The sequence below is a fragment of the Plecotus auritus genome (assembly GCF_963455305.1).
Source record: "Plecotus auritus genome assembly, chromosome: 6".
In the NCBI taxonomy this organism is placed as follows: Eukaryota; Metazoa; Chordata; class Mammalia; order Chiroptera; family Vespertilionidae; genus Plecotus; species Plecotus auritus.
Window position 1 is genome coordinate 5,939,136 of NC_137773.1, and position 24,581 is coordinate 5,963,716.

At 57.1% G+C, this 24,581-nt stretch overlaps 1 protein-coding gene across 2 annotated transcripts in view; it reads left to right on the forward strand.

Annotated features, from left to right (window-relative positions):
- STK10 (serine/threonine kinase 10) overlaps window positions 1-24,581 on the forward strand; it is an 87,811-nt gene that overhangs the window by 1,222 nt on the left and 62,008 nt on the right. The window contains exons 1-2 of one of the 2 annotated variants that reach the window (XM_080675044.1): window positions 19,485-19,538; window positions 22,376-22,540. In XM_080675044.1, coding sequence (XP_080531170.1) covers window positions 22,532-22,540 — 9 coding nt within the window. In that variant the 5' untranslated portion in view covers window positions 19,485-19,538; window positions 22,376-22,531. Of the gene's footprint in view, window positions 1-19,484; window positions 19,539-22,375; window positions 22,541-24,581 lie in introns of those variants that run through there. The other variant, XM_080675043.1, reaches the window with a different exon arrangement.

The following is a 24,581-nucleotide window of genomic DNA, read 5'->3' on the forward strand; positions in this document are numbered from 1 at the left end:
TTGCAGCGGGACAGGGTCCGGTTCCTGCTCCCGCGAACCAGTTCCGAGTGGCTGAGTTGTATTGGGACCCAAACACTTAGGGCTTGAGGCCACCCTTTCCCTGCGGGTCTCCCTTTCTCCAGGAAACGGGAGAGAATCCTCCAGGGCGCGCCTCCTGTCAGCCGCCAGCCCCCTCCCCTGTAGCTTGTAGACCACTCGGACCCAGGACTGCCCTTTCGGAGGCTGCACCTCAGGAGGGGCCTCTCTTACCGCCCCTCCCCCCTCTCACCCAGATCCCCCTCAGAACCTGCTCTCTTTGCCTTGAAAGTGGCCTGGTTACCAAAGGGCGGTGCCTGGACCGGCAGCCTGAGCATCACCTGGGGGCCCATGAGAGCTGCGGGATCTCTCCCTGCACCTACTAACTTAGCTCTTTCCAGAAGAACCCAGGTGAGCCCTGCCGGCTACCTCGGTTGGTTCGAGTGTCGTCTGGATAGGCCCAAAGCGTCCGGTTCAGTCTCTGGTAGGCACGTGCAAGAATCAACCAATGAATGCGTAAGTGGATCAACAAATCGATGTTTCTCTCTCCCTTCTTCTCTCTCTAAAATCAGTTTTAAAAAATCCCAGGTGGTAGCTGAGCACATCCAAGTGTGACAAGCACCGCCCTGGAGGCAATTTTGAGGCCCCCTAGGCCCATCTGGGTGCCTGTTTGTTACCTTCCCACCTCCCCAGTGAGCCGCACTTCCTGTTACCGGGTGGAACCCCGGCTGGAGCCGAGGTTCTGTGGTTGCAGAGGCGGGCCTCTGTGCTGTCACTCACACTCCAGGCAGCCTTTGCTGCCCTCCTCTGCCTGCCCGCATTGTATTTGAGGGCTGTGGGCACCTTCTCTGCTGGCAGGCACCTCTTTCCTTGACCCGTCCCAGAGCTGCATCTTCCTCCTAGTGGCACCGGGAAGCTGTCCTGAGCCTGTGGCTCCCCCTGGGCCCCCTGCCATTGTCCTGTCTTCAAATGCCCTCTGACCGCCAGGAGAGCAGCTGGACCCTCGGTCAGCGCGCCACACCCTTCACTTTCTCCCGAAGGCTGGAGGCTCCGTTGGCGTTCTTAGCGCTCGCTGTCGGCTGTCAAGGATGCTTTTTTCTCCAGGAGGGGCTGGCTTTCCACTGCAGTCCTGTCCCTCTCCCCCAGGGCACCCTGGCTTCCGAGCCCGGTTCGTTTTCTTTCAAACCTAAATGCAGAGCTTTGCTTTTATGCCGCTAAGGTTTCCCCTTGTTAGTGTCAGTTGTCATTTCCTCCGGCTTCAGCCCTGAAAAACTCCCCTGCTACTCTGGAGGTCTCATACAAAGGGCTTCCTCTGACTCAGGAGTTATTTTATCTCCTCCTGGCTCTTCAGAGCCCCTGGACCCCTTTTCAAGTGAGTCTAGTTCTCCAAGCTGTGGGCTGGCTGCAGCACCCCCCCGCCCCTCCTCCTCTAAACCCGTGATTTTGCTCATCATTAAGACACGGGAAAGCTAGACCATATGGGCTGTGTGATGGCTGACATACCCAGGCGATTTATCACATTACCTGCCGGACATGAGTGTGTGACCCTCTGATCTAACCCAACCTTGTGTTATGTGTGGGGATGGTAGGGTCCAGAGAGAGGAAGGGACGAGAGCCCATGGTTCTGGGCTTCCGGTGAACACTTCCCTTAGCTGCCCGCTAAGGAAGACCCATCCCGGGTCAGCAGTCCCCGTCACTCGGGCCCCAGCCCTGGAAGGGTGCTGCTGGCTGAGCCCCTGAGAGCTGAAGTGGAAGCAGGTGCTGCTTTGCCGAGGGCGAACCGGGGCCACAACTCCTTCCCACTTCGTCCTTTCCTGGTGTGGCCACCCGGGCAGCGCTGGGGAGAGGTTCCAGCTAGGTGTTGTGGCTGGGACCAGAACTTGCATTTTGACGTGGTGCCTGGGGAACCGGTGGGCCGGGAGCTGGGGAAGTGGTGGCTGGCACCATTTCTCTCCCTGGCATTGGCAGTCTGCATCCCCTTTCCTCCTCTTCTCAGGCGGCCTCGGGAGGACAAAGAAGAGGGCAGCATTGATTTTTCAGCAAAGTCAAGCTCATTCTTACCTAATCCTCATGCAATTGCAAGTTAATTTCCAAAGAAAGTCATTTCCTAGTTCGTTACTAGATACAAAGTAAAGGTCACAAGCTACATGGTTTCAACATTCTTGCCCTTCAGAGTAGTCTTTATTCTGAAGACATGACAGGGGAGGAAGTGTTTGGTGCTTGCTGTCATAGCAGCGGATGAAACAGATACTCACTCCGTGCTGAACACAGGCAGAGTGGGCCCACGCTAAGCTGGGTGAGCAGGCTGAGGGGATTTTTCTGCTTCTTGAAAATCGCGTGGGTTTGGGCCTTAGGTTGTCTTTAAGATTTTAAAAGGTTTATGAGTTGGCAAAATGGGGGGCGTACGAAAATAACAACCGCTCCCTTCGATTGCTATTGACACGTTGGTTTATTTCCTTCCAGACTTTATAGGTTTTTTTTTTTTTTTAATAAATCTTTATTCAGATTATTACAATTATTTCTCCTTTTTCCCCCCATAGCTCCCCTCCACCCATTTCCCACCCCACCTTCTGCCCTTACCTCCCCCCCACTGTCCTCATCCATAGGTGTATGATTTTTGTCCATTCTCTTCATGAACCCCCCATACACCTTTCCCCCTGAGAATTATCAGTCCACTTCCTTTCTATGCCCCTGATTCTATTATATTCACCAGATTATTCTGTTCCTCAGGTTTTTAATTCACTTGATTTTTAGGTTCGCTTGTTGATAGATATGTATTTGTTGTTCATAATTTTTCTCTTTACTTTTTTCTTCTTCCTCTTCTTTAAGAATACCTTTCAGCATTTCATATAATACTGGTTTGGTGGTGATGAACTCCTTCAGCTTCCAGACTTTATAGGTTTTTATGGTGATAAACACGCTAAGGCAGGCTTGTAATCATACACACCTGGGGTGTTTTAGGCCATCCTTCATTCCTGAAGTCTCTCCCTGTGTTCTAAATGCTCACACATCACCTGGGACGGCTCAGTGCCCATCTCATCAGATGTGTAAGTAAACTCTCTCGCTCTTTCTCCTTTTCAGTTGTTAACGAGTCAAAGTTGATTTAGTGCTTATCACGTGCCAGGCGCTGTGCTGAGCACGTTACATAACACAGTCACGTCTGCTGTAATGCTCCCTTGCGCTCCTATAGCTCCTGAGCTGTGCAGAGCCCCGCAGTGAAAACCAGGGCCCTTGTTAGAAAATAGGGCTAAGGACACAGTACCCAGAAGCCTCACGGGAGCATGTTTGATGTTTTTTGTTTTTAAGAATTTAAAATAAAAAATTTAATTTATTGATTTGAGAGAGAGAGAGAGAGAGAGAGAGTAAGGGGTGGGAGGGAGGCAGAGAGAGAGAGAGAGGGAAACATCGATGGGTTGTTCCACTTATTTATGCAGTCATTGCTTGAGCCTTGTATGTGCCCTGACCAGGGGTCGAACCTGAAACCTTGGCTTATCAGGACGATGCTCTAACCCACTGGTCGGCAAACTCATTCGTCAACAGAGCCAAATATCAACAGTACAACGATTGAAATGTCTTTTGAGAGCCACATTTTTTAAACTTAAACTTCTCCTAACGCCACTTCTTCAAAAACAGACTCGCCCAGGCCGTGGTATTTTGTGGAAGAGCCACACTCAAGGGGCCAAAGAGCCGCATGTGGCTCGCGAGCCGCAGTTTGCCGACCACGGCTCTAACCAATGGAGTTACCTACCTGGCCAGGGTGAAACACATTTGAAAAAAAAAAAAAGATAAGAACCTTAAAACACAGTTGTACAAGTGTTGTGGACAAGAAATTAAAAAAAAATAACCACAGCCAAAACCGGTTTGGCTCAGTGGATAGAGCGTCGGCCTGCGGACTGGAAGGTCCCGGGTTCGATTCCGGTCAAGGGTATGTACCTTGGTTGCGGGCACATCCCCAGTAGGAGGTGTGCAGGAGGCAGCTGATCGATGTTTCTCTCTCATCGATGTTTCTAACTCTCTATCCCTCTCCCTTCCTCTCTTCCTCTCTGTAAAAAATCAATAAAATATATTTAAAAAAAAAAAAAATAACCACAAATATGTTCCTGCGTACTGTGAGGAAACCCTGCAGGGTGCGTGTGGCGGTGGGCGTGGGGGGGGTGCAGGGGCGGAAGGAGGGAGGCAGATGCGGATGGGTGTGGCCCAGAGCGGCAGACAGGTGCTGGAGGTGTGCGTCCGCCTTCGGGGCCTCCTTCGCCGCTGGGTTCAGCTGAGCGCAGTTTTCTGGGTCCACCTTGTGTTTCTGGAAGACAGAACTGCACACCAGCAGGTGCCCGTTTGGTATTTGGGTGACATTGTCCCCCCCCACCTCCCGTACACCCGTGGTGCTGGACGGAGCTGGGGTTTGCAGAGTTCGTGTTCTAACCACGGTGGCTGCCCTCCCGTGGGAGCCTCAGGTACCCTCCGGCTCCTTGTGAGTAACCCACATCCTCCAAGTGCCACATCCTGCCCGCTTCAGACAAAGCAGAAGTGCAGCGCGGGGGAGGGCCCCCCCCCCCCCCCCCCCCCGCCAGGCCCTCCCTTCACCTCTCCTTCCTCCGAGTTTTCTAGGCTGGTTTCAGTCCAGGGCGCCCCCTCCTCCTCCGGAAAGAGATCTGGCCCCAGCCAGTAACCTTATTTCCGCTCCGCCTGGTGTTTTTAAACAGAAGTCCGTGCTATTGTGAGTGGGTTCCTGGCTCGGTCCTGAGACCAAGGTGGCCTGAGCTTCCTGGGGATGTCGCCTGCCAGCGGCTGGGCTTGGGTGCCAAGAGGCTGTCGGGCACTCGCCGCCCCAGACTTTTCTGCTGGCTCCGGGGCAGCCAGGGTGGAGGAAGTTAAACTGCTAACGGGAGTCCCAGCCACATGCTCACCGGGGTGCCCTGGCCTCCTGAGGTGCCCTGGGCTGGGGGGAAATACCCAGGGGACCTGGGCCCGGAGGGAGATGGGCTCCCAGAAAAAGCCTGGACGGGCACCCCCAGGCTCAGGTGAGGGCAGTGGAGCAGGGGAGTTAAGGGAAGAAATTTGGGGCTTAGTAAGATCTGGGTTTCAACCGCAAGCAAGTGGCTTCCCCCTCTGAGCCTCAGTCTCTTGATTAACTGGAGGAGAGACTTGGGAGGATCAGGGAGGGCTGAGCAGAGCCGAGGAGGTAATACATGAGGGCTGAGCAGAGCCGAGGAGGTGATGCACCAGGAAGTGGGCAGGAAAGGAAGGCCTTTAGGACTGTTGATGTGCTTGGTATCAAATGGAGAAGGTGCCGGCCAGTTACTGCTCCCTGGGGCCAGGCACGGAGACTGATGTGTGTAGCTTGTTCCTTATCCCAGGCCTTCCCCACCTTGGCACTGTTTAGGGCAGGTAACCCTGACCCTAACCCTAACCCTGTGCAATGTAGGATGTTAACAGCATCCCTTCCTCTACCCACTAGAAGTACCACCAGAGCCAGCACCCCCTCTCCCTCCACCTCTGCCTGTGACCGCCAAGAATGTCTCCAGACATGGCCTCGTGTCCCCTGGGGGGCAAAATCACACCAGTCCAGCGCCACTGCCTCATGAACGTGCCTTGATTCAGTTCAGCAGACAGTGCTTGCTCACCTGTGTGTTGGTCCCTGGGTGTATGATCAGACTCGGGCCTGTGGCCAGACAGACCAGGGTTCGAATCCCCGCTGTTTCTCTCAGCAGCTCTGTGTGATGTCAGGCGAGTGGCTTGTCTCTGAGCCTCAGGGTCCTGGTGGGGGTGAGACTGCTGCTCACCCCACAGAGATGCTGTGAGAATTAACCCAGCAACTCACACCAAGGGGGTAGAGATGGCCATAGGAGGTGTCGGGGGTGCTCTGGATGGGCCATCGGCTCCCCCCCCCCCCCCCCGCTGCTCTCAGCGCCACGTCAGGGAGGACAGAGGAAGGTCAGAGTCGGCGGGGATGAGGGGTGTGTCGGACAGAGACAGGGCTGGTGACGGAGAGCTGGAGAGGAGGAAGCCTGGGCCGAGAGAGAGATGAGGCCGGAGGTTGCCAGTGGGTGGCCCTTGAGCCTGGTGTGACCCGTGCCGGGTTTGGGTGGCTCCCAGGTGGCGGAACCAGCTTTGAAGTGACTGCCAGCGTTGTGACATCAGGGGATTCCACATACAGGCCCAGGTTTCTGTCTTCCCTGGAAAGGCCAGATCAGCTGGTACCCCCGGCCCGCGCGGCTGCGGCTGCACCTGCGGGGACCGAGGAGCCGCCTTCCGGGCCGGCACTGTCCGGCGAAACGAAACACGAGCCTCACGCACACGCAGTTAACAGTTTTCTGTAGCCTCATTCCAACCAGGAAAGGAACAGGAGAGATGAATTTCATTGTATGCTGAAGTTAACTCAGGATGTCCACAAGAGTATCATTTTAGTATGTAATCGATACGGAATGCCAGAAATGTTTAATATTCTTGTTTTGTAGTAAGTCTTTGAAATCCGTCTGTGTTTTGCTCTTATGATACATCTTGGTCTGGACAAACCACTTTTCAGGGGCTCAGAAGTGACATGTGGCTGCTGTACCGGGCAGTGCAGATCTGGCCTGTACTGGTCACCCCCACCTTGTGCCTGCCCCCAGGCCCACTCCACACATTTCTGTTCCTCCTCAAGCCCAGTGGTCAATGGGTGTGGAAGCTGGGCTTGGCCTGGGGGGCTGGCCGGGCGGGGCCAGATCTAGAATAGTATTTGAGGGCCAAGTCAAGAGAGCCTCCAGTGCCATCCCGGGCATTTAGATGTAATAGTTTTAAGCTCCGCTAATGCCTGCCTGCCCCAAGCCCCAGGCCTGACCAACCCCCCGCTCCCCATGGTGTTGGAGAGGAGCTCTCTTTGAGTGATCACCAGAGGGAGGAGTGGCTGCCCAAATAGTTGGAGGATGCCCAGGTCTCCTGGCTGCTCCAAGCGTGGATGAGTGCGGGCTGGGTCAGAGCCGTCCGGTCCTGGAGGCCGGGGCGGACAGCGGTGGGAGGAAAGGCCGGGGCTGTGGTTGGCGCCCGCGTCAGAGCCCAGGGAGGGGAAGTGACTGACGGAAGGCCACCGCCCGAGAGATGCGGTATGTGGGTAGGAGGCACGGAAGATTCTAGAGAGCTAGGCACGATACTCGGGGGAGGAAAGGAAGCAGAGAAGGTGAGACGGGAAGGGAAGCTCACGTGGGTCAGGGTGGGCTTGTGGGAAAACAACTAACCCGGGCCTCAGTTTCCTTAGCGGTGAAGTGGCTTTAGGGATGGTGCTACTCCTTGGGGTGTTGGAGGGTGAAATAACCTAGGGAAACCACTTGGTCCAAGACGTTGAAAAGCTCATGTAAGTGTCGGTCATTAGAATTATTACTTGAGCACCTACTGTGTGCCAGGCACTGTGGGTTCCAAGGTGAGTGAGATAAAGGAACGGGCAGTTGACTTTTGCTCCATTCTCATGGGTTCATCGTTTAACTTCTCCCAGCCCCAGGAAAGGTAGGGGTTAGGTCCTCACTTCCCGCCTGATGAAGCAGAGGCCCAGAGAGGGGCCGTGACTTGCAGAGGGACACACAGCTGTTCTGTGGCAAGGCTCGGATTTGAGCCAGATGTCTGTAGCCAGGAGCCTGGGCCTTTTCTAGGGACAGAGTGGACGGAAAGCCCTGCCCGGGCAGCTGAGCATCGTCCCCATACACCAAGGTTACAGGTTCGATCCCCGGTCTGGGCACATACAAGAATCAACCAAGGAATCCTATCTAATAAAAGAGTAATATGCAAATTAACCATCACTCGGCTACACCCACAAGCCACGCCCACCAGCCAGTCAGGAGCGAGTATGCAAATTAACCCAACCAAGATGGCTGCAGCCACAGAGAGAGCAGGAGGAAGGCTTGGGTTTCCCCGGTGATGGAGGAAGCCAAGCTTCTGAAGCCCAAGCCTGCCTTGGCCTCCGCTTAAGGCTACAAAGTTTCAATTACAGAAGATAAATAAATCCCAACAGAAATGGCTACCGCCAGGGAGCAAGCAGAACGCTTGGCTCCACTCCAGGCTACAAAGTTTCAATTGTAGAAGATAAATAAACCCCAGATACCAGGGCCTCCGCTTGGGTCGCCGGGGGGCGTGGCCGGCTTGCAAACCACCACAGGCCCCTCGCCCATGCCGCCCTACGCCCCAAGGGAACCTCCACCCTGATCCAGGACACCCTTCAGGGCAAACCAGCTGGCCCCCACCCATACACCAGGCCTCTATCCTATCTAATAAAAGAGTAATATGCAGATTGACCATCACTCCAACACACAAGATGGCTGCTCCCATGTGGTCAAAGATCCTGCCCCCATGTGGACACAAGATGGCCACCACAAGATGGCCAGCAGGGGAGGGCAGTTGAGGGGGGACCCAGGCCTGCAGGGGAGAGCAGTTGCGGGGGACCAGGCCTGCAGGGGACCAGGCCTGCAGGGGAGGGCAGTTAGGGGTGACCAGGCCTGCAGGGGAGGGCAGTTAGGGCAAACAGCCTGGCAGGGAGCAGTTAGGTATCAATCAGGCTGGCAGGGGAGTGGTTGGGGGTTATCAGGCTGGCAGGCAGAAGCGGTTAGGGGCAATCAGGAAGGCAGGCAGGTGAGCAGTTGGGAGCCAGCAGTCCTGGATTGTGAGAGGGATGTCCGACTGCCCACCAGGATCGGGCCTAAACGGGCAGTCGGACATCCCTCAAGGGGTCCCAGATTGGAGAGGGTGCAGGCTGGGCTGAGGGATACCCCCATCCCCACCCCTGTGCACGAATTTCGTGCACTGGGCCTCTAGTACATAAATAAGTGGAACAACAAATGGACATTTCTCTCTCTCTCTCTCTCTCTCTCTCTCTCTCTCTCTCTCAATAATAATAATAAAAAACAACACCGAGTGGAGGGAAGATGAAGGGCTTTGCGTGGCGCCCCCTGCAGTGTGGTGTTTCTGTGCCCAGGATTGTGCCCTTCCTGTCAGGCTGCATGCAGTAGCTCAGCAGGCTGAGCCCCTGGTGGCGAGGGTGGCCTCTCAGGCGGAGGAAGTGGTGACAGTGCTGGCTGGCAGAGGAAGTGGCCAGCTGGAGGGGCAGGCGCCTGGGTGGGGACCTGGGTGCTCCTGGGGCCCTGGGGGGTGTGGGGTGCTGAGCACTCCTGGGTGTGCCCTCAGGGCAGGGAGGAACAGACCCCACACAGCCTCCTCCTGTCTCCCCTTCCCACCCCTTCTCCATCCTTCCCTGCCCTCACCATCCACTTCCTCCCTCTTATCTTTCTCTTCTCCTTTCTCTCTGCTTTCCCCTTTGCTACATTTTCTTCTTCCTTCCTCCATAGCTTAGTATTTCTTTCTCACTAACAGGCTCTCCCAGAGACTCTAGGGTTCACCACTGTGCTGGTGACTGAAGAGTTAACTCTAACCAGCCTCTGTCTAGTGGGGAAGGAGGAGAAGGGGCTGGAGGAAGAGGAGGAGGGGGAGGGGTCAAGGAAGCCCCGCCCCTTTCTGCCTGTCTTCTACCTGCCACTCTCTTCCTTCCGGTGACTCTGCACATCTGGGGCTCAGCCCACATGTCCCCTCCCCAGAGAGGCCTGCCCTGACCCTTTCCTGACCACGGGACAGCTCCTAGCTCATTTCCCTCGGAGCTCCTGTCCCAGCTGGGGTTTTCTTGTGTGTCTCCCTGTTTATTTTCTTGCCTCTGTGCAGGAGGTGGGCCCCCAGGGCGGGGAGTTACCAGCTTCCCATCTTGTGTGAATGAGGGGACTGCTCCTGGTAGAAGCCCAACCAGTTTCTGCTGAATGAGTAGAGCGGTGACCCAGCTTCCTCCGCCTGCCCAGAGCTGCCTGCGGTCATGGGCCCAGGCCCTGGAGTCAGTTCTGAGCTTTCCCCTGGCGTCACCGCCTACTTCCTGTGTGACCTTGGGGAAGTCACCTCACCTCTCTGAGCCGCAGTATCTTTAGCTGTAAAATGAAGAGCAAAACAGTGTTTTCCTGCCCTGGCTGGTGTGCTCAGCGGTTAGGGCGCCAGCCCTGGCACTCGGTTCCTGGTCAGGGGCACACACCTGAGTTGCAGGTTCAATCCCCGGCACCCATCAGGGTGCGTGCAGGAGGCAGCTGGTGGATGTCTCTCTCTCACACACATAGTTTTTTTCTCTCTCTCTCCCCCCTCCCCACCCTCCTTCTTTCCCTCCCTTCCACTCTCTGAAAGTCAATGGAAAAATATCCTGGGGGAGGAATAACAAAAAAACAACAAACTAAACAAAAAGCCCCAGTGTTTTCCTTGGAGAACCAAAGACTGAGGCTGTAGGCAGCCTGGACGCGGGGCCCAGCACAGAGGGAGGCCACGGGAATGTGAGGCCATGGGAATGGGACCGTGTCCTCGGTGATGATTGCACCTGGGGCTTCCTGAGGGGTGACAGGCAGGTCCCCAGGGCTGCTCCAGGGTCGATGGGTAGATGCTTGTGTGTCTGTCGGGTTCCTGCAGATCAGACAAAGCTTCTCGAAGCTTCTCCCTCTCGCTGTGTTAGGGTGACCGTGATGGAGCCTGGGGAGGGCAGTCTCAGCTCTGTGCCCGCCCGTGGACGGCCAGTCCGGGGTGGCCGTGCCCTGGAGGGAGACAGCTGGGGGCCTCTCTCCCCTCGCCCTTCCCTTCGCCACCTCCCTTCCCTTCATCCTCCCTTCCCCTCGCCCTTCCCTTCACCCTTCCCTTCGTCCTCCCTTCTTTTCGCCACCTCCCTTCCCTTCGTCACCTCCCTTCCCTTCGTCCTCCCTTCCCTTCGCCCTTCCCTTCGCCACCTCCCTTCCCTTCGCCCTTCCCTTTGTCCTCCCTTCCCTTCGCCCTTCCCTTCCCTTCGCCCTTCCCTTTGTCCTCCCTTCCCTTCACCCTTCCCTTCGCCACCTCCCTTCCCTTCGCCCTTCCCTTTGTCCTCCCTTCCCTTCGCCCTTCCCTTCGCCACCTCCCTTCCCTTCGCCCTCCCCTTCGCCACCTCCCTGGAAAGCTCCAGGCTGACCGTCTGGCAGCCCCGGCCCAGCCCTGGGTCCTGGCGGCCACCGCGGTGAGAGCTGGCTCTGTCCCGCCAAGCGTGACCCGGCAGAGCTGGCAGGTGCCCTGTTGGTCCTGAGACGCCTCCTGCCCCGACTGGCCCCTCGGGGGGCCCGGGAACCACGCAGGGAGGCCCGAGCTCTTTCAAGCCTCCCCCTTCCTCGGCACCCCACTAACCACCCCCACTTTGAGGTGACAGGAAACCCATCGCTGGGGGAGGAGAGGCGACTGGAGTGCCTCCGTTCCTGGGGGACATGGGCCTGTGCCACTCTGACCTGTGTGGGCCCGTCCGCCGTGGCCAGCAGGTCCCTGAAGCGCCCACACCGCCCACAGGCGCCACCCGGGCTCGGCGATGCTCGCATCCCATCCCACAGGGCCCAGCTTGGCCACGGTCTCCGCCTCGTGGCCTTGGGCACGTGACATCCCCCTTCTAGAGGGGCCTCGGTTTCCATTTCTGCAAAATGGGGTAACACAGTAGCTCCCACATCAGTGCCTTTTTATTTTTTTAAAATTGATTTTAGAGAGAGAGGAAGAGAGAGAGGGAAACATCGATCCATTGATGTCACCCCTCTAGTGGGGCTCGGTTTCCTCTTCTGCAAAATGGGGTAACAATAGCTCCCACAAGCGGGACATCAGTGTCTTTTAAAAAATTTTATTTTTTTAAATTGACTTTAGAAAGAGAGAGAGAGAGAGGGAAACATTGATCCGTTGCTCCACCTGTCCATGCACTCACTGGTTGCTTCTTGTATGTGTCCTGACTGGGGATCGAACCCGCAACCAGCTGAGCTCCCGGGCCAGGGCCAGACCCAGGTGGCTTTCTACCTGCGATCCTAGGAGGCCAGTGCCCGCGGACACACAGCTGGGAGGCGGGGAACTGGCTGAGCTCAGCGTCACACCTAACTCACACGGCACAGCAAGGGCCCAGGAGAGGGGACCCGCCCCTGTGACCAGCCACTTGGGAGAGCTGTCTGCCACAGGCCAGTCAAGGTCCGGGCTTTTGGACGCAGAACCACGTGACCAGTGTCGGGGGCCCGACAGTGGGGCCTGGTGAGCTTCGTGGTGGACCCGCCGTTCCAGGACACGGTCCGCGGCTGCGGCAGGCGGTGCTGTGGAGGTGCTTTGCCATAACTGCTAAGTAAAAGGAAAACAAATCGGTGTGTACAGGTGAACCCCATTTTATAGCGTTTGGAGAGGACAAGAGTGAGCGAGCGATGGTGGGGTGCTCACTCTGGCCCAGCCCTGTTCTGGCATCTTTCACAGGCTCACTCAGCGAGGTTCTGCACCAGCCCTCGATGCAGCAGCCGCTGCGTCTTCATCGTACAAGGGAGGGAAGTCAGGGCCTGAGAGGTGACGGAGGTCCCCTCGGTCAGACAGCTGGGACGCATAGGGCGGGGTTGCTGTTCAGGTCTGGGTGCGTCCACAGGAGGAATATTGGGAGCATCTACCTACCCATCATCCCACCCATCCATCCCCCCACCCCCCCACCTGTCCACCTATCCATCTGTCTATCCACCATCCTCCCACCCATCCATCCCCCCATCCCCCCACCTGTCCACCTATCCATCTGTCTATCCACCATCCTCCCACCCATCCATCCCCCCATCCCCCCACCTGTCCACCTATCCATCTGTCTATCCACCATCCTCCCACCCATCCATCCCCCCATCCCCCCACCCCACCTGTCCACCTATCCATCTGTCTATCCACCATCCTCCCACCCATCCATCCCCCCATCCCCCCACCTGTCCACCTATCCATCTGTCTATCCACCATCCTCCCACCCATCCATCCCCCCATCACCCCCACCCCACCTGTCCACCTATCCATCTGTCTATCCACCATCCTCCCACCCATCCATCCCCCCACCCCCCCACCTGTCCACCTATCCATCTGTCTATCCACCATCCTCCCATCCCCCCATTCCCCCATCCCCACCTATCCATCTGTCCATCTGCCTAGCCACCATCCTCCCACCCATCCATCCCCCCATCACCCCCACCCCACCTGTCCACCTATCCATCTGTCTATCCACCATCCTCCCACCCATCCATCCCCCCATCCCCCCACCTGTCCACCTATCCATCTATCCATCTATCCACCTATCCATCTTTCTATCCACTATCATCCCATCCCCCCATTCCCCAATCCCCCCATCTCCACCTATCCATCTGTCCATCTGCCTATCCACCATCCTCCCACACATTCATCCACCCATCCCCCACCCCACCTGTCCACCTATCCATCTGCCTATCCACCATCATCCCATCCCCCCATTCCCCCATCCCCACCTATCCATCTGTCCATCTGCCTATCCACCATCCTCCCACACATTCATCCACCCATCCCCGCACCCCACCTGTCCACCTATTCATCTGTCTATCCACCATCCTCTCACACATTCATCCCCCATCCCCACATCCCCACCTGTCTACCTATCCATCTGTCTATCCACCGTCCTCCCACACATCCATCCTCCAGCATGCTCAAAGGACTCTGGGTGGTTTTTCTTCTTTGTCCCATTCTATTTTGCAGACTCCTTTAATGAGTACATGTTGTTTTATAGAACAATAAAAAACAGGACAAAAAGTACTGTTGATGGGAAACACTGAGTAACCGTAATCCCTGAGGTCGGGACGGTCTGCAAGCAGGGCTGCCGAGATCCCTGTCCCAGTGGTGGTGAGGACTGGGGGTGAGGCCCAGAAGTGCCTGGATGGCGCGGGGAGCAGAGGAGGCCTGGATCTGGGTGCTTCCACCTCTTTGCCCTGGACCCCAGGCCGCCCTCCTGCCGCGATGACTCGGCACCTTCCTCTGGCTGGAGGGAGCCTTGGGAAGGTGGGAGCATGCTGTCACCTCCTTTATCAGTGATACGCAGGCTTGGGTTCCTCATCACTCTGGAAGACTGGAGATCTGAGGCTCCCACATCCCCGGCCAAGTTGGACAGGTTGTCCGGGTTTTCAGCCAAGGCCAGGACGCTATCTTTGGGGCCAGTCCTGCTTGGGTTTTCGTTTTTTAGTTGCTGGCCCCGAAGGGTTCTGAGGCTCGGCATGTCCCTGGGCCACGCAGGCTGGCCAGGATCCTCCTCCCCGGGGGAGAGAGTATTAAATGCCTGTCTTTGGAAGCCCTGTCACTCCTCTGCTTTTGTGCTTCGTAATCTTTGTCATCCTTAAGTGTCTCTTGTTCTGAAACTCAGCCTTCTCCTTTGTTGTGAAGCTGAAACTTGGCCCTGGGGGTTGTTATCCGTGGTTTCTGTCCCTGGGCAGGGCTGTTAACTGTGTGTGTCCTGGCCCTGTCAAAGTCTTTGGCTTCTCCACGATAAAGAGGGCCCATCTTCCCAAGCTGGACAGCAGCTAGGGATGCAGGAACCCAAACGTGCTGCGGAGACATAGACTTCTTGTCACTTCTCTTCCTCATCGTATGCGGAGGGCCTCATTTCTCTCTGTTTGCAAGGAGGGACAAACACCAATTCATTCATCCACTCACCTATCTGTCCACCCATCCATCCACCTACCCATCATCCCATCCCTCCATCCACCATCTACCCACCTGTCTATCCCCCTCCCACCCTCTCATCCATCCATCTGCTTACCCAGCTGCCTGTCGGCCCACCCGTTCTCCCATCTCCCCCTGGACCCTTCTCCCATGCCCCCCTCTGCCCAGTGGCTCTGTGCCAGGCTCTGTGGGGTAGCCTAGAGCTCACAGCCAGGTCAGAGAGAAAGATCTGAACTCAAACGACCTTGGCTCCAGGTGGTCTGTGCTAAAGGTGTGAAGCCTAATGAAGTGTGAGGAAGTTCCGGTGGGGGGTGGGGGATGGGGGGTGGGAAGGAGTCTGGGACCGACTCCTGGGGTCGGCTCTGTGAGTTAGATTCTGGGGGGGGTGTTGAACACAGGTGTGGGGAAGGCAGTCCAGGTGGGGAGGGAGCATAAAGAAAGGCGGGAAGGAGGGCGCAGGAGGGCACACGTGGAGCGGGAAGTGGTCATGGTGGGGCGGGGGGCGAGGAATCGGGAAAAGCAGAGGTGGGCAGAGTGCCAGGCCGTGAGCACCCACCAGGGAGGTTGGGCTTTATGGTGTAGGCAGCTGGGAACCGCTGGAAGCCAGTGCTCCTGGTGGAAGGCAGTGGAGGGAGAGCTGGGGAGGGAGGCAGGCACGCGCAGCGTGTGGTGGGCAGGGGACCCCTGGAGATGCTTGTTCTCATGGGCTACTGAGGGGCAGGAGCACTGGGCAGAGAGCGAGGCCTGAGTTCGAGGCCCGGCAGCCGCTGTTCAGCTGAGGGGCATGGGACAAGCCGCCTTCTCTGCCCGGGCCTCGGTTTCTCTTCAGGAGGAGAGGGTGGCAGGCGGTGCCTCTGCACCCCGTGGATGGTGCTGGGTAAGGGCAGGTGCTCCGTGTTCTGCCCCAGAGGCCAGAGGCCCGGCAGGCCTGCTGATCCTTGGCCCACAGGACTCAAGCCCGTGAGGCCGTGCTGCGGTGCACACGCGCTCCCTCCGGGCCTGCCTCGCGCCTGCCAGCCAGGGCGCTCTGGGAATCTGGGAATCTGAACCCCAGCCACATGGCCGCCCCCCCGGCTCTGTGCTGCCCTCACGCCACCCCGCTTGAATCTGTGTCGGTCTGCTGTGACCCGGTTCCCTCCGGGGCCAGACTTCCTCCTTCTCTACTAGTCCAAGCCTTTCCCGCAATTGTCACGGTGCAAGGACACCACCTCTGTACATTTTGGGGCACAGACCAAGCCCCTCCCTCGTTCCAGTGGCCTGAACCGCATTTGACACATGCCTGGCACAGCCGCCCAGCGTCAAGAGGACGGGAAAACGGAAACCTTTAGCCCTGACGGCTCCATTCTTTGGCTCTGACCCACACGCCCAGGCTGCGCAGCTGACAGGTCAGCTGGGAGCCGTCCCTCACCGGGGTTGCTAGGAGACGTCCCTAGCAAGTGAACCCGCCTGAGCCGCCTCCTCCTCTCTGTCCCCAGTCTTTGCTTCTTTCCTGGAAAAGAAAGCCCCGTGGCTGAGGTTGGGGCTGAGGCTGGGGCTGAGGCTGAGGCTGGGGCTGGGGCTGAGGCTGGGGCTGAGGCTGGGACTGGGGCTGAGGCTGGGGCTGGGGCTGAGGCTGGGGCTGGGGCTGGGGCTGGGGCTGAGGCTGAGGCTGGGGCTGGGGCTGGGGCTGGGGCTGAGGCTGGGGCTGGGGCTGGGGCTGGAGCTCCTGGGCACAGGAGCGGGTTCCAGACGCCCCCTTACCCTGTGAGAATGCGATTTCTGGCAGGTGCAGCTTGTGTGCAGAGAGCTGCCTCCCAGAGCTTCCACAGGATGGAGGGTTCCGTCCCGGCTCTATTCAGTGTGGTCGCCACCAACCACTCATGGGTATTAAGCACTTGAAATGTGGCTGATGCAACTGGGGAAGTCGGATGTTCACTTCAGGCAATTTACACGGCCACCGTGTGGCCTGCAGCTACCCTATTGGACAGCACCACTCAAGTGGGCTCCTGAGGGGACAGACAAGGTCAGGGTGAAGTGACCACTTTCTGGGCACCGACCCAGTCTGTCCTCACGGGGACCCCTGTGGATACCGGCCAGATGGCACTGGGTGAAATGAACTAAAAACACTCGCATTCCTTAGGCTGTGTTTTCAGCTCATCCCTGTCCGTAGACGCGGACGTTTTCTCAAAGCCGTAACTTAGCCATAGTTTTATTACCCTGCTTTGTTGACTTACTATTCCGACTGAGTTATTTTTCCTCATTCCCATGTCATCTTCCTATTTATCATTTTCAGGGGTTGCTTCAGCACCCACCAAGTCAATCCCAGCAGTGTCTCACAGTTGAACATAAAGGTTATTTCCACTTTTTTGCCATCATTATGGAGAACGTGAACATGGCCCTAGTACATCTTTCGTTGCCCTTTTTGCAGTCATGTCCTGGCCTGAAATGATCAGGAATGAGGGCCAGATAACAGGCCTCGAAGGTATTTTCAAGGCTCTTGCAACCTACTGCCAATTTCCGTCTTTAAGCGATAATCTGTTTACACCTCTGCTGAGCACGGAGCGTGTCGCTGTTCCTTATATTATCGATATAATAAGTGTAAAATGATCCCCACTGTTCGGGCGGAAGATTCTTTTGTGGCCCGTTAGGGAGCGTCCGGGATTTTCATTCAGGCCCTCTGCGAGGTCCCAGGGAAGGGCAGGTCCCAGGTCACAGTGCACGTGGGAGGGGAGGTGCCCTCGTCACACCTTCTGCACAGGAGCTGCCCTGTGCTTCCGTGGAGAAGTGCTTTTGTAGGTGTTTGCAGAACACCGCCAAAGACGGGGACCTCATTTCCGTGTCGGTGGACAGTGACCCGAGTCCGGAAAGGAGCTGATTGACTCACATAACTGAGAAGTCTAAGGGCAGCGCGGCCTTCAGGAACAGCTGGCTCCAGGTGTTGGCAGACTCTCGGCATCTGCCCTCGTCCACGTGCGGGCCCTGCTCCCCTGTCTTGGCCTCATCTTCAGGCAGGATCTCTGAAGGAGTGGCGGGATGGGCTGCATGACCCTCCGGCCTTCATCCTAATAGTGTAGCAACCCAAGAAAGAGAAAGCCTCTTTCCTGATAACTGTAACAAAACCCCCAGCACCCCCAAACACACCAAAGAGCTAACAGGTACAACAAGCCTGCTTGCCTGCCTTGGGTCACATGGCACGTCTGAGCCGCTGGCGGTGACTGAGAGGGTGGTTGGGCCTGGGCGGTGCACCCGGGCCAGGTGAGCTCAGCCCCTCAGGAATCCCTTGCCCCGAGAGGGAGGGAGAGGTGGTTTCCAGAGGAACCTGGAGTGTGAGTCATTGAGGGGATGGATGCTGCCCAGTTCCCCTGCTGCTTTCTTTGGACTCATCTCGGGGCGCCTCCCCGGGCTCCCAGGACTGCAGTGCCCCTGGGGTCCGCCCCCGAGGGCTCTTGTCCCCTTGTGCTCTCTAACTGCTCGGGCAGGTGGTGTTCTGTCCTGCAGATAAGACAGACGGCTGCCACCTTGGACCCTGGTCCCTGCGTTCACCTCTGTGGACTCTTGTTTCCTCATCTGCAGAGAGGGGGTGGGGAGTTGGGGCTTAGGGGTGTGGCCAGTGTTCTTTCTGGCCCCTGACTTCTGTGATCTCAGCTCTTTCCTTGAAGGAGGAGGCAGGGGACACAGTGATCAGCCTGCAGCCCGGAGGGGAGGGGAGGGGAGGGGAGGGGAGGGGAGGGGAGGGGAGGGGAGGGGAGGGCCTGGGGCTGTCCCCTACGTCTGCCTGCCACTGCGGTTGACTTTCAGGAAGCCTCCAGCCCTGGCTGGCTGGGCCCCTGGGGTGGGGCAGGGCTACCCACAGGCAAGGCTGTCCCCACCTCCTCCAGGCTGCCCCCCCCCCCCCAGCAGCACAAGGGGGAGGATTGTTCCCACCGAGGTGCCTGGGCCAGAAAACACAGTGGCCACTGTGTGTGCTCTCGAGGGTGTGGGCTGAGGCGTTAGTCACTGCAGGCCAGCAGTGGAGGGCTGGGTGCGAGCTCCCCCATCCCTCCCTGGACCCCAGCCCTGCCTCAGCCGGTGGGAGAGATGGACGTCAGAGGGCACAGACAGCCACTTGTTCTTTAGGCCTGTCCCCTCCCACGGGTGCCCTGCCCACTTGGACCACCCTTAGCTTTCCAAGACCCACCCAGTCTCCATGATGCCCTCACATCAGACCACAGAGGTCTTGGGCATCACTTCCCCACCCTGTGCAGAGAGGGAAACGGAGGCCCAGAGAGGACAAAGCAGTCAGGAATATGGGCTTTGAAGCCACACTGGCCCGAATTCAACTCCCAGTCCTGTGTGACCTTGGGCAAGTGACTTGACCTCTCTGAGCATCAGTTTTCTTACATGTTAACTCTTTTTTTTTTTTTAAATATATTTTATTGATTTTTTACAGAGAGGAAGGAAGAGGGATAGAGAGTTAGAAACATGGATGAGAGAGAAACATCGATGAGCTGCCTCCTGCACACCCCCCACTGGGTATGTGCTCGCAACCAAGGTACATGCCCTTGACCGGAATCGAACCTGGGACCCATGAGTCCGCAGGCTGATGCTCTATCCACTGAGCCAAACCGGTTAGGGCACATGTTAACTCTTAATAGTAGTACCTCCTTGGTGTGAAAACGGAGGGAAGGGCTCAGTGTCCTCCCAGGCTCTGTGGCTTCAGTTCTAAGTCCCAGGCCCCCCTGGGGCCCGCCTCTTACAGCAGGCCTTGGGGACCATCTCGGCGGGCCTGGGGACCATCTCGGCGGGCCTGGGGACCATCTCGGCAGGCCTTGGGACCATCTCGGCAGGCCTGGGGACCATCTCGGCAGGCCATCTCAGCCATTGTTCTAGGTTGCATTTCATTGGCTGACTTGATCACATCCCTGTCCCTGAGCCAGTCACTGTGTTCTGATTGGCTGAGTCAGCCACCCACTTCCAGAGATAGGGGTGGAATTCCCTCTTCCCTCCCTTGCATCTTGGGGCCTGGGAATGTGGGCGGGTTAGCTCTGCTGCAGAAAAATCCTGGAAGGGTGAGTCCTGTTATGGGAGGGCCATGACTCTGAGCCACAAAGGCCCCCTCAGGCAGACACTGTCTTGTTCCCTAGCAAAGCGCCTCACACTAGCACCGGCTTATAGGGATGGGCGAGCGCGGCAGCCTGATGCAGAGAGCACGGGATGGGGGTGGGTGTTTGGGTGGGGGGGGGGGGCTGGAGCTCTGCGTTAGGTCCATCCTGGGCGGGTCCGGTACCTCTCTGAGCCTCGGCCAGATGGCTCACACCTGCCCTAATGGCCTGTGAGCAGCTGCGTTCTGGTTCTGGCAGCGTGGTAGTCCCCAGCTGCCAGCTTGCTATTGGCCGTGGCTGCCATTTGTCTTTAGCAAACGGAGCCGGAGCGGGGACTGGGCTCTCGCCACGCGGGGCCTGCTGGGAAGTGATTCAGAGCTCAGGCAGCCGGTGTTTGGATCCAGCCTTCACCTCCCACTTGCTGTGTGACCTCAGGCAAATCTCCGTGCCTCTCTGAATCACCGTTGCCCCTCTGACCGTGGGGAATGCCAGTTAGTCTCCGAATACCGGACAACGACGACGAGGCGAGAGAGTCCGTGTCAGGCCTGCCCTGGCGCCCGGTGAGAGTGCGACGATGTGTTCACCGCCAGCCGTGATTCCGTCCTCGGTGGCCTCAGGATGGATCACGGCCTCGGCCAGGCTTTAAGAGACGTTCATTTTGGCCCAGGCGCTGTGAGCCGTGGCGCTGCTGACCCCTTCTTGGCAGGCCCGGCCTCTGGAATCCGAGCTGGGCGCCGGGCAGCGCGGTCCCCCGGTGTGGACACAGCAGCCCCGCTGGCCCTGTGGTCAGTGCTGCCTTTCAGGGTGGCGGGTGAGCAGGTTTGTGCAGTCGCGGAAAAGGGACCCTGCCTGGGCCCCCCTACCCCCAGGAGAAAACGCCCCCTTTAAGGAAACCCAGAAAAAGGTGCGGGCAGGTGGCTTCCCGCACCAGGCCAGCCCTCGGGAGTGAAAGGTGGTGGTGGAGGGTGGCCTTTGCCCAGCTCAGCCCCGCGCTGCACTCTGGCTGGAGGCTGGGGGCTGGGAGAGCTTGGTCAGGGCCACCGCTGAGCCCTCCGCCTTCCTCTCTGAGAAGGAGCCGTGTCTTACTGCTCTTCTGGGTTCGGGGAGGACTTTGAATGATGTGGAGGGATGTTTTGATGGTCCTCTAGACTGCAGGGGTTCTCAAACTTTTTAAACAGGGGGCCAGGTCCCTGTCCCTCAGACCGTTGGAGGGCCGGACTATAGTTTAAAAAAAAAACTATGAACAAATTCCTATGCGCACTGCGGGCCCGGGACGAGTCGACTGCTAAGCAGGACAGGCAGCGGCACCCGGCGGGCCGGATCAATGTCCTCGGCGGGCCGCATGTGGCCCACGGGCTGTAGTTTGAGGACCCCTGCGAGGGAGGAGAAAATCAGAAAGAGGTGAAAGGGCGGGTACATAATCAATTAAGGGTGTGTGTGTGTGTGTGTGTGTGTGAGAGAGAGAGAGAGAGAGAGAGAGAGAGAGAGAGAATCTGACTACTTAATTGATGGGGGTTTAAGGTGTTCTGAACAAGTTTTTAAAATCTGAATTAGGGGCGAGGATGCCACCCAGGTAGGGCCGAGTGAGCAGGGTGGGGAATCTAGGACTAGGACTGAGCCCGGGGAATGCCCCCACGTGAAATGCCAATCCCTGAGCCGGGCGCCTGGCCAGGTGGGGAGGTTTCGGAGACTGTGAGGGAGGAGCACGGTGGCCACAGACCCAGGAGCGGGCCGGCCAGCATTCCAGCCCCGGCTTTGTCGCCAGGCGGTCTCCGCCTGCACACGAGAGAGGAACGGCACCGCGTCGTAGGGCTGTTGAGGCGATAAGTGACGTAGCCCGTGTCGAAGTGTAGACGAGTCCCACGCAGAGTGGGTCCGTGATAAATGTGGATTTTGCAGCTCGGTGAACAGAAACACGTACCTAAACTGAGAATAAATTTACAGACGAGTGTGAGATTGGCCTATTGGCATGACCCCCTTCTAGAAGGCTCCCTGGCGGGGTTCAGCACCCCTGCCCAGTGCCCACTCCCCCCCCAGAAGTGCGCTGTCTCCGTGCTGGCCGAGAGGGCGGGTCTCTCTCCAGCTGGCCCCTGGGCTCTGGCTCCGAGCCTCGGTGCCCCGTGCAGGGCTGGCCCGGGGCCGCGCGGAAGTGTCTCTGTGGCGTCTGGTCCTGGAGAGGATGGAGCCCTCGTCCGGCAGGGAAAGCACACAGCATCTTGGAAGCCAGAGGACCCAGAGTCACATTCTGATGCCTCTGCCTGGACTTGCCCGTCTGTAGAATGGGGACCCTGCAGCGCTGGTTCCTGTGGGGAGCACACGAGGCGACGTGCGTGCCCGTCGTCGCCCTGGGGGAGCCAGGGAGGCGTTGCCAGCGGGTGGGGCTGCACAGCGTTTGTCAGGCCGGAGAGAGCGAGCGCCCTCTGCCTCCCCCGCCGGGCTGCTCCCCGCCAGCGGTTGGGTAGCACCGTTCCATGCGTTGACATGCGTGTGAGCGTTGATGAAAGTCTCTTTCTCCTTCTTCTTTGTATAAAAGTATCTGACCACATGTATTCCGTGGCTTGGAGTTTTTAACGGAACACCCACCAGTCGTCCCATGTTGGTATTTGCAGAGCTGTGCCAAGCGGGTATTTTTATTGGTCTCATATGTGTCGGGCTTTTAAAATACACATGGTATGATTAAGCTTAGATCATTGTTTCTCACGCATGCCGTGAGCCCTGGCCAAGGCCGAGGACGGCGTCGCTCCCGCCACCGCCCTCGGTGCGCCCTGGACGCCTCGCTCACCTGCTGTGTCCCTGCTCTGCAGGCCAAGAACAAGGAGACGGGCGCCTTGGCCGCGGCCAAAGTCATCGAGACCAAGAGCGAGGAGGAGCTGGAGGACTACATTGTGGAGATTGAGATCCTGGCCACCTGCGACCACCCCTACATCGTGAAGCTCCTGGGAGCCTACTACTACGACGGCATGCTGTGGGTAAGCCGCCGCCGCCCCCGCCCGCACGGCCGCTCCGAGGGCCTCAGCGTTTTCTCAGCATCTGCCTGGAGCGCAAGGGGAGGTGAAGGAGAAAGGGGAGTAGGGGGGTCTGGGTCCCCGGCCCCCCCTTTCTGCACAGCCTCCCCACTTTTCAGGGTGGCAACAGTAGTTCAGAGCAAGAAGGAACTATAGCCCTGGCCAGTGTACGCAGTGGTTAGAGCATTGGCCCCCCCAGACTGAAGGGTCTCGGGTTCGATTCTTTTTATTTTATTTTTTTATTTTATTGATTTTTTTACAGAGAGGAAGGGGGAGGAATAGAGAAAGAAACATCAATGAGAGAGAGAAAGAGAGAGAAACACCAATCAGCTGCCTCCTGCACACCTCTCACTGGGAATGTGCCCGCAACCAAGGTACATGCCCTTGACCGGAATCGAACCTGGGACCTTTCAGTCCACAAACCGACGCTCTATCCACTGAGCCAAACTGGTCAGAGCTCGATTCTTTTTTTTAAAAAAATGTATTTTCATTGATTTCAGAGAGGAAGGGAGAGGAAGAGAGAGGCAGAAACATCAATGATGAGAGGGAATCACTGATTGGCTGGCCCCTGCATGTTGGATCAAGCCTGCAACCCAGGCATGTGCCCCCGACCCGAATCGAACTCAGAACCCTTCTGTCCGCAGGCCAATGCTCTATCCACTGAGCCAAACCGGCGAGGGCTCGGGTTCGATTCTTGGTCAAGGGCATGTACCTGGGTTGCAGGTTTGATCCCCGGCCCCGGTCAGGGTACGTGCAGGAGGCAGCCGGTCGATATGCCTCTCTCACATCAATGTTTCTCTCTCTCCTCTCCCTTCCTTCTCGCTCTCTAAAATAAATTTTTAAAAATGAGTCAACTGTGATATATATGATCATCAGAAAAAAATGAGAGTGTGTAGAAAAGCAAAGGAGAAGAAAAGGTTAATGCCATCCACATGTTTATGCTAGAGGTAACCGCCGATAATGCTTGGAATGTGTTTTTCCTGATTTTTTATATACACACGCCCATTCCCACCGTTTTTTTAAAAAAGAGGAATTTGTACCATACCTGTTACTTTTTTATTTTTTCCTTTTACTCTACTCTTTTCATGGAAGCTAAAGTAAGACGACTTTCGTGTTGGTAGAGGTGGGGAATTCCTGCATCTTGGTGTTCTATTCTTTTTTTTTTTTTTTTTAATACATTTTATTGATATTTTACAGAGAGGAAGGGAGAGGGATAGAGAGCTAGAAACATCGATGAGAGAGAAACATCGATCAGCTGCCTCCTGCACACCTCCCACTGGGGATGTGCCCGCAACCAAGGTACATGCCCTTGACCGGAATCGAACCCGGGACCCTTCAGTCCGCAGGCCGACGCTCTATCCACTGAGCCAAACTGGTTTCGGCATTGGTGTTCTATTCTTTAGAGCCCATCTTCTGACTGCTGTTCTCTGCTGATGAGTATGTAGGCATTCCTTGTTACTGTTTTGGTTATAAACAGCTCTGATGGACATCTCTGGATTTTTGTGTTATTGCCTGAGAACCTCTTTAGAAGGCTTTTAAAGATTTTTAAGTATCTATTGCCAATCCGGCCCCCCAGAACCACGTTTGATCATATACAGAGGTGTTTTCCCATGCATTGATCTGTCCATCCGTCCCGCTGTCCATCCACACAGTCTGGACGGGACTGCGGATCATGTACCCATTAGGGAAAACATCTTCCATGTGTCTGTGCTGATTGTGGCTGGGTACCAAGTTCACTCCTTTCTCGGGGCCAAAGATAATACAAGAACAGCCAGCATTTATGGAGGGCGCCTTGGTGAGTTGTACTTGCATTGTGTCCTTTCTTGTTCGTGCTGTGGGGTTGTCCTCCGCATCTCACGGATGGAAATGAGACACAGAGAGGCTCGGGGCCTCCGGCCCCCAAGGCCACGCTGCTGGGAAGGGGCAGAGCCGGAAACCCAGATGGAGAGAAAGCACGTTTCGTGACTGGGCCGTGACTGGCGGAGGCTGTCGGAGTAGATACAGC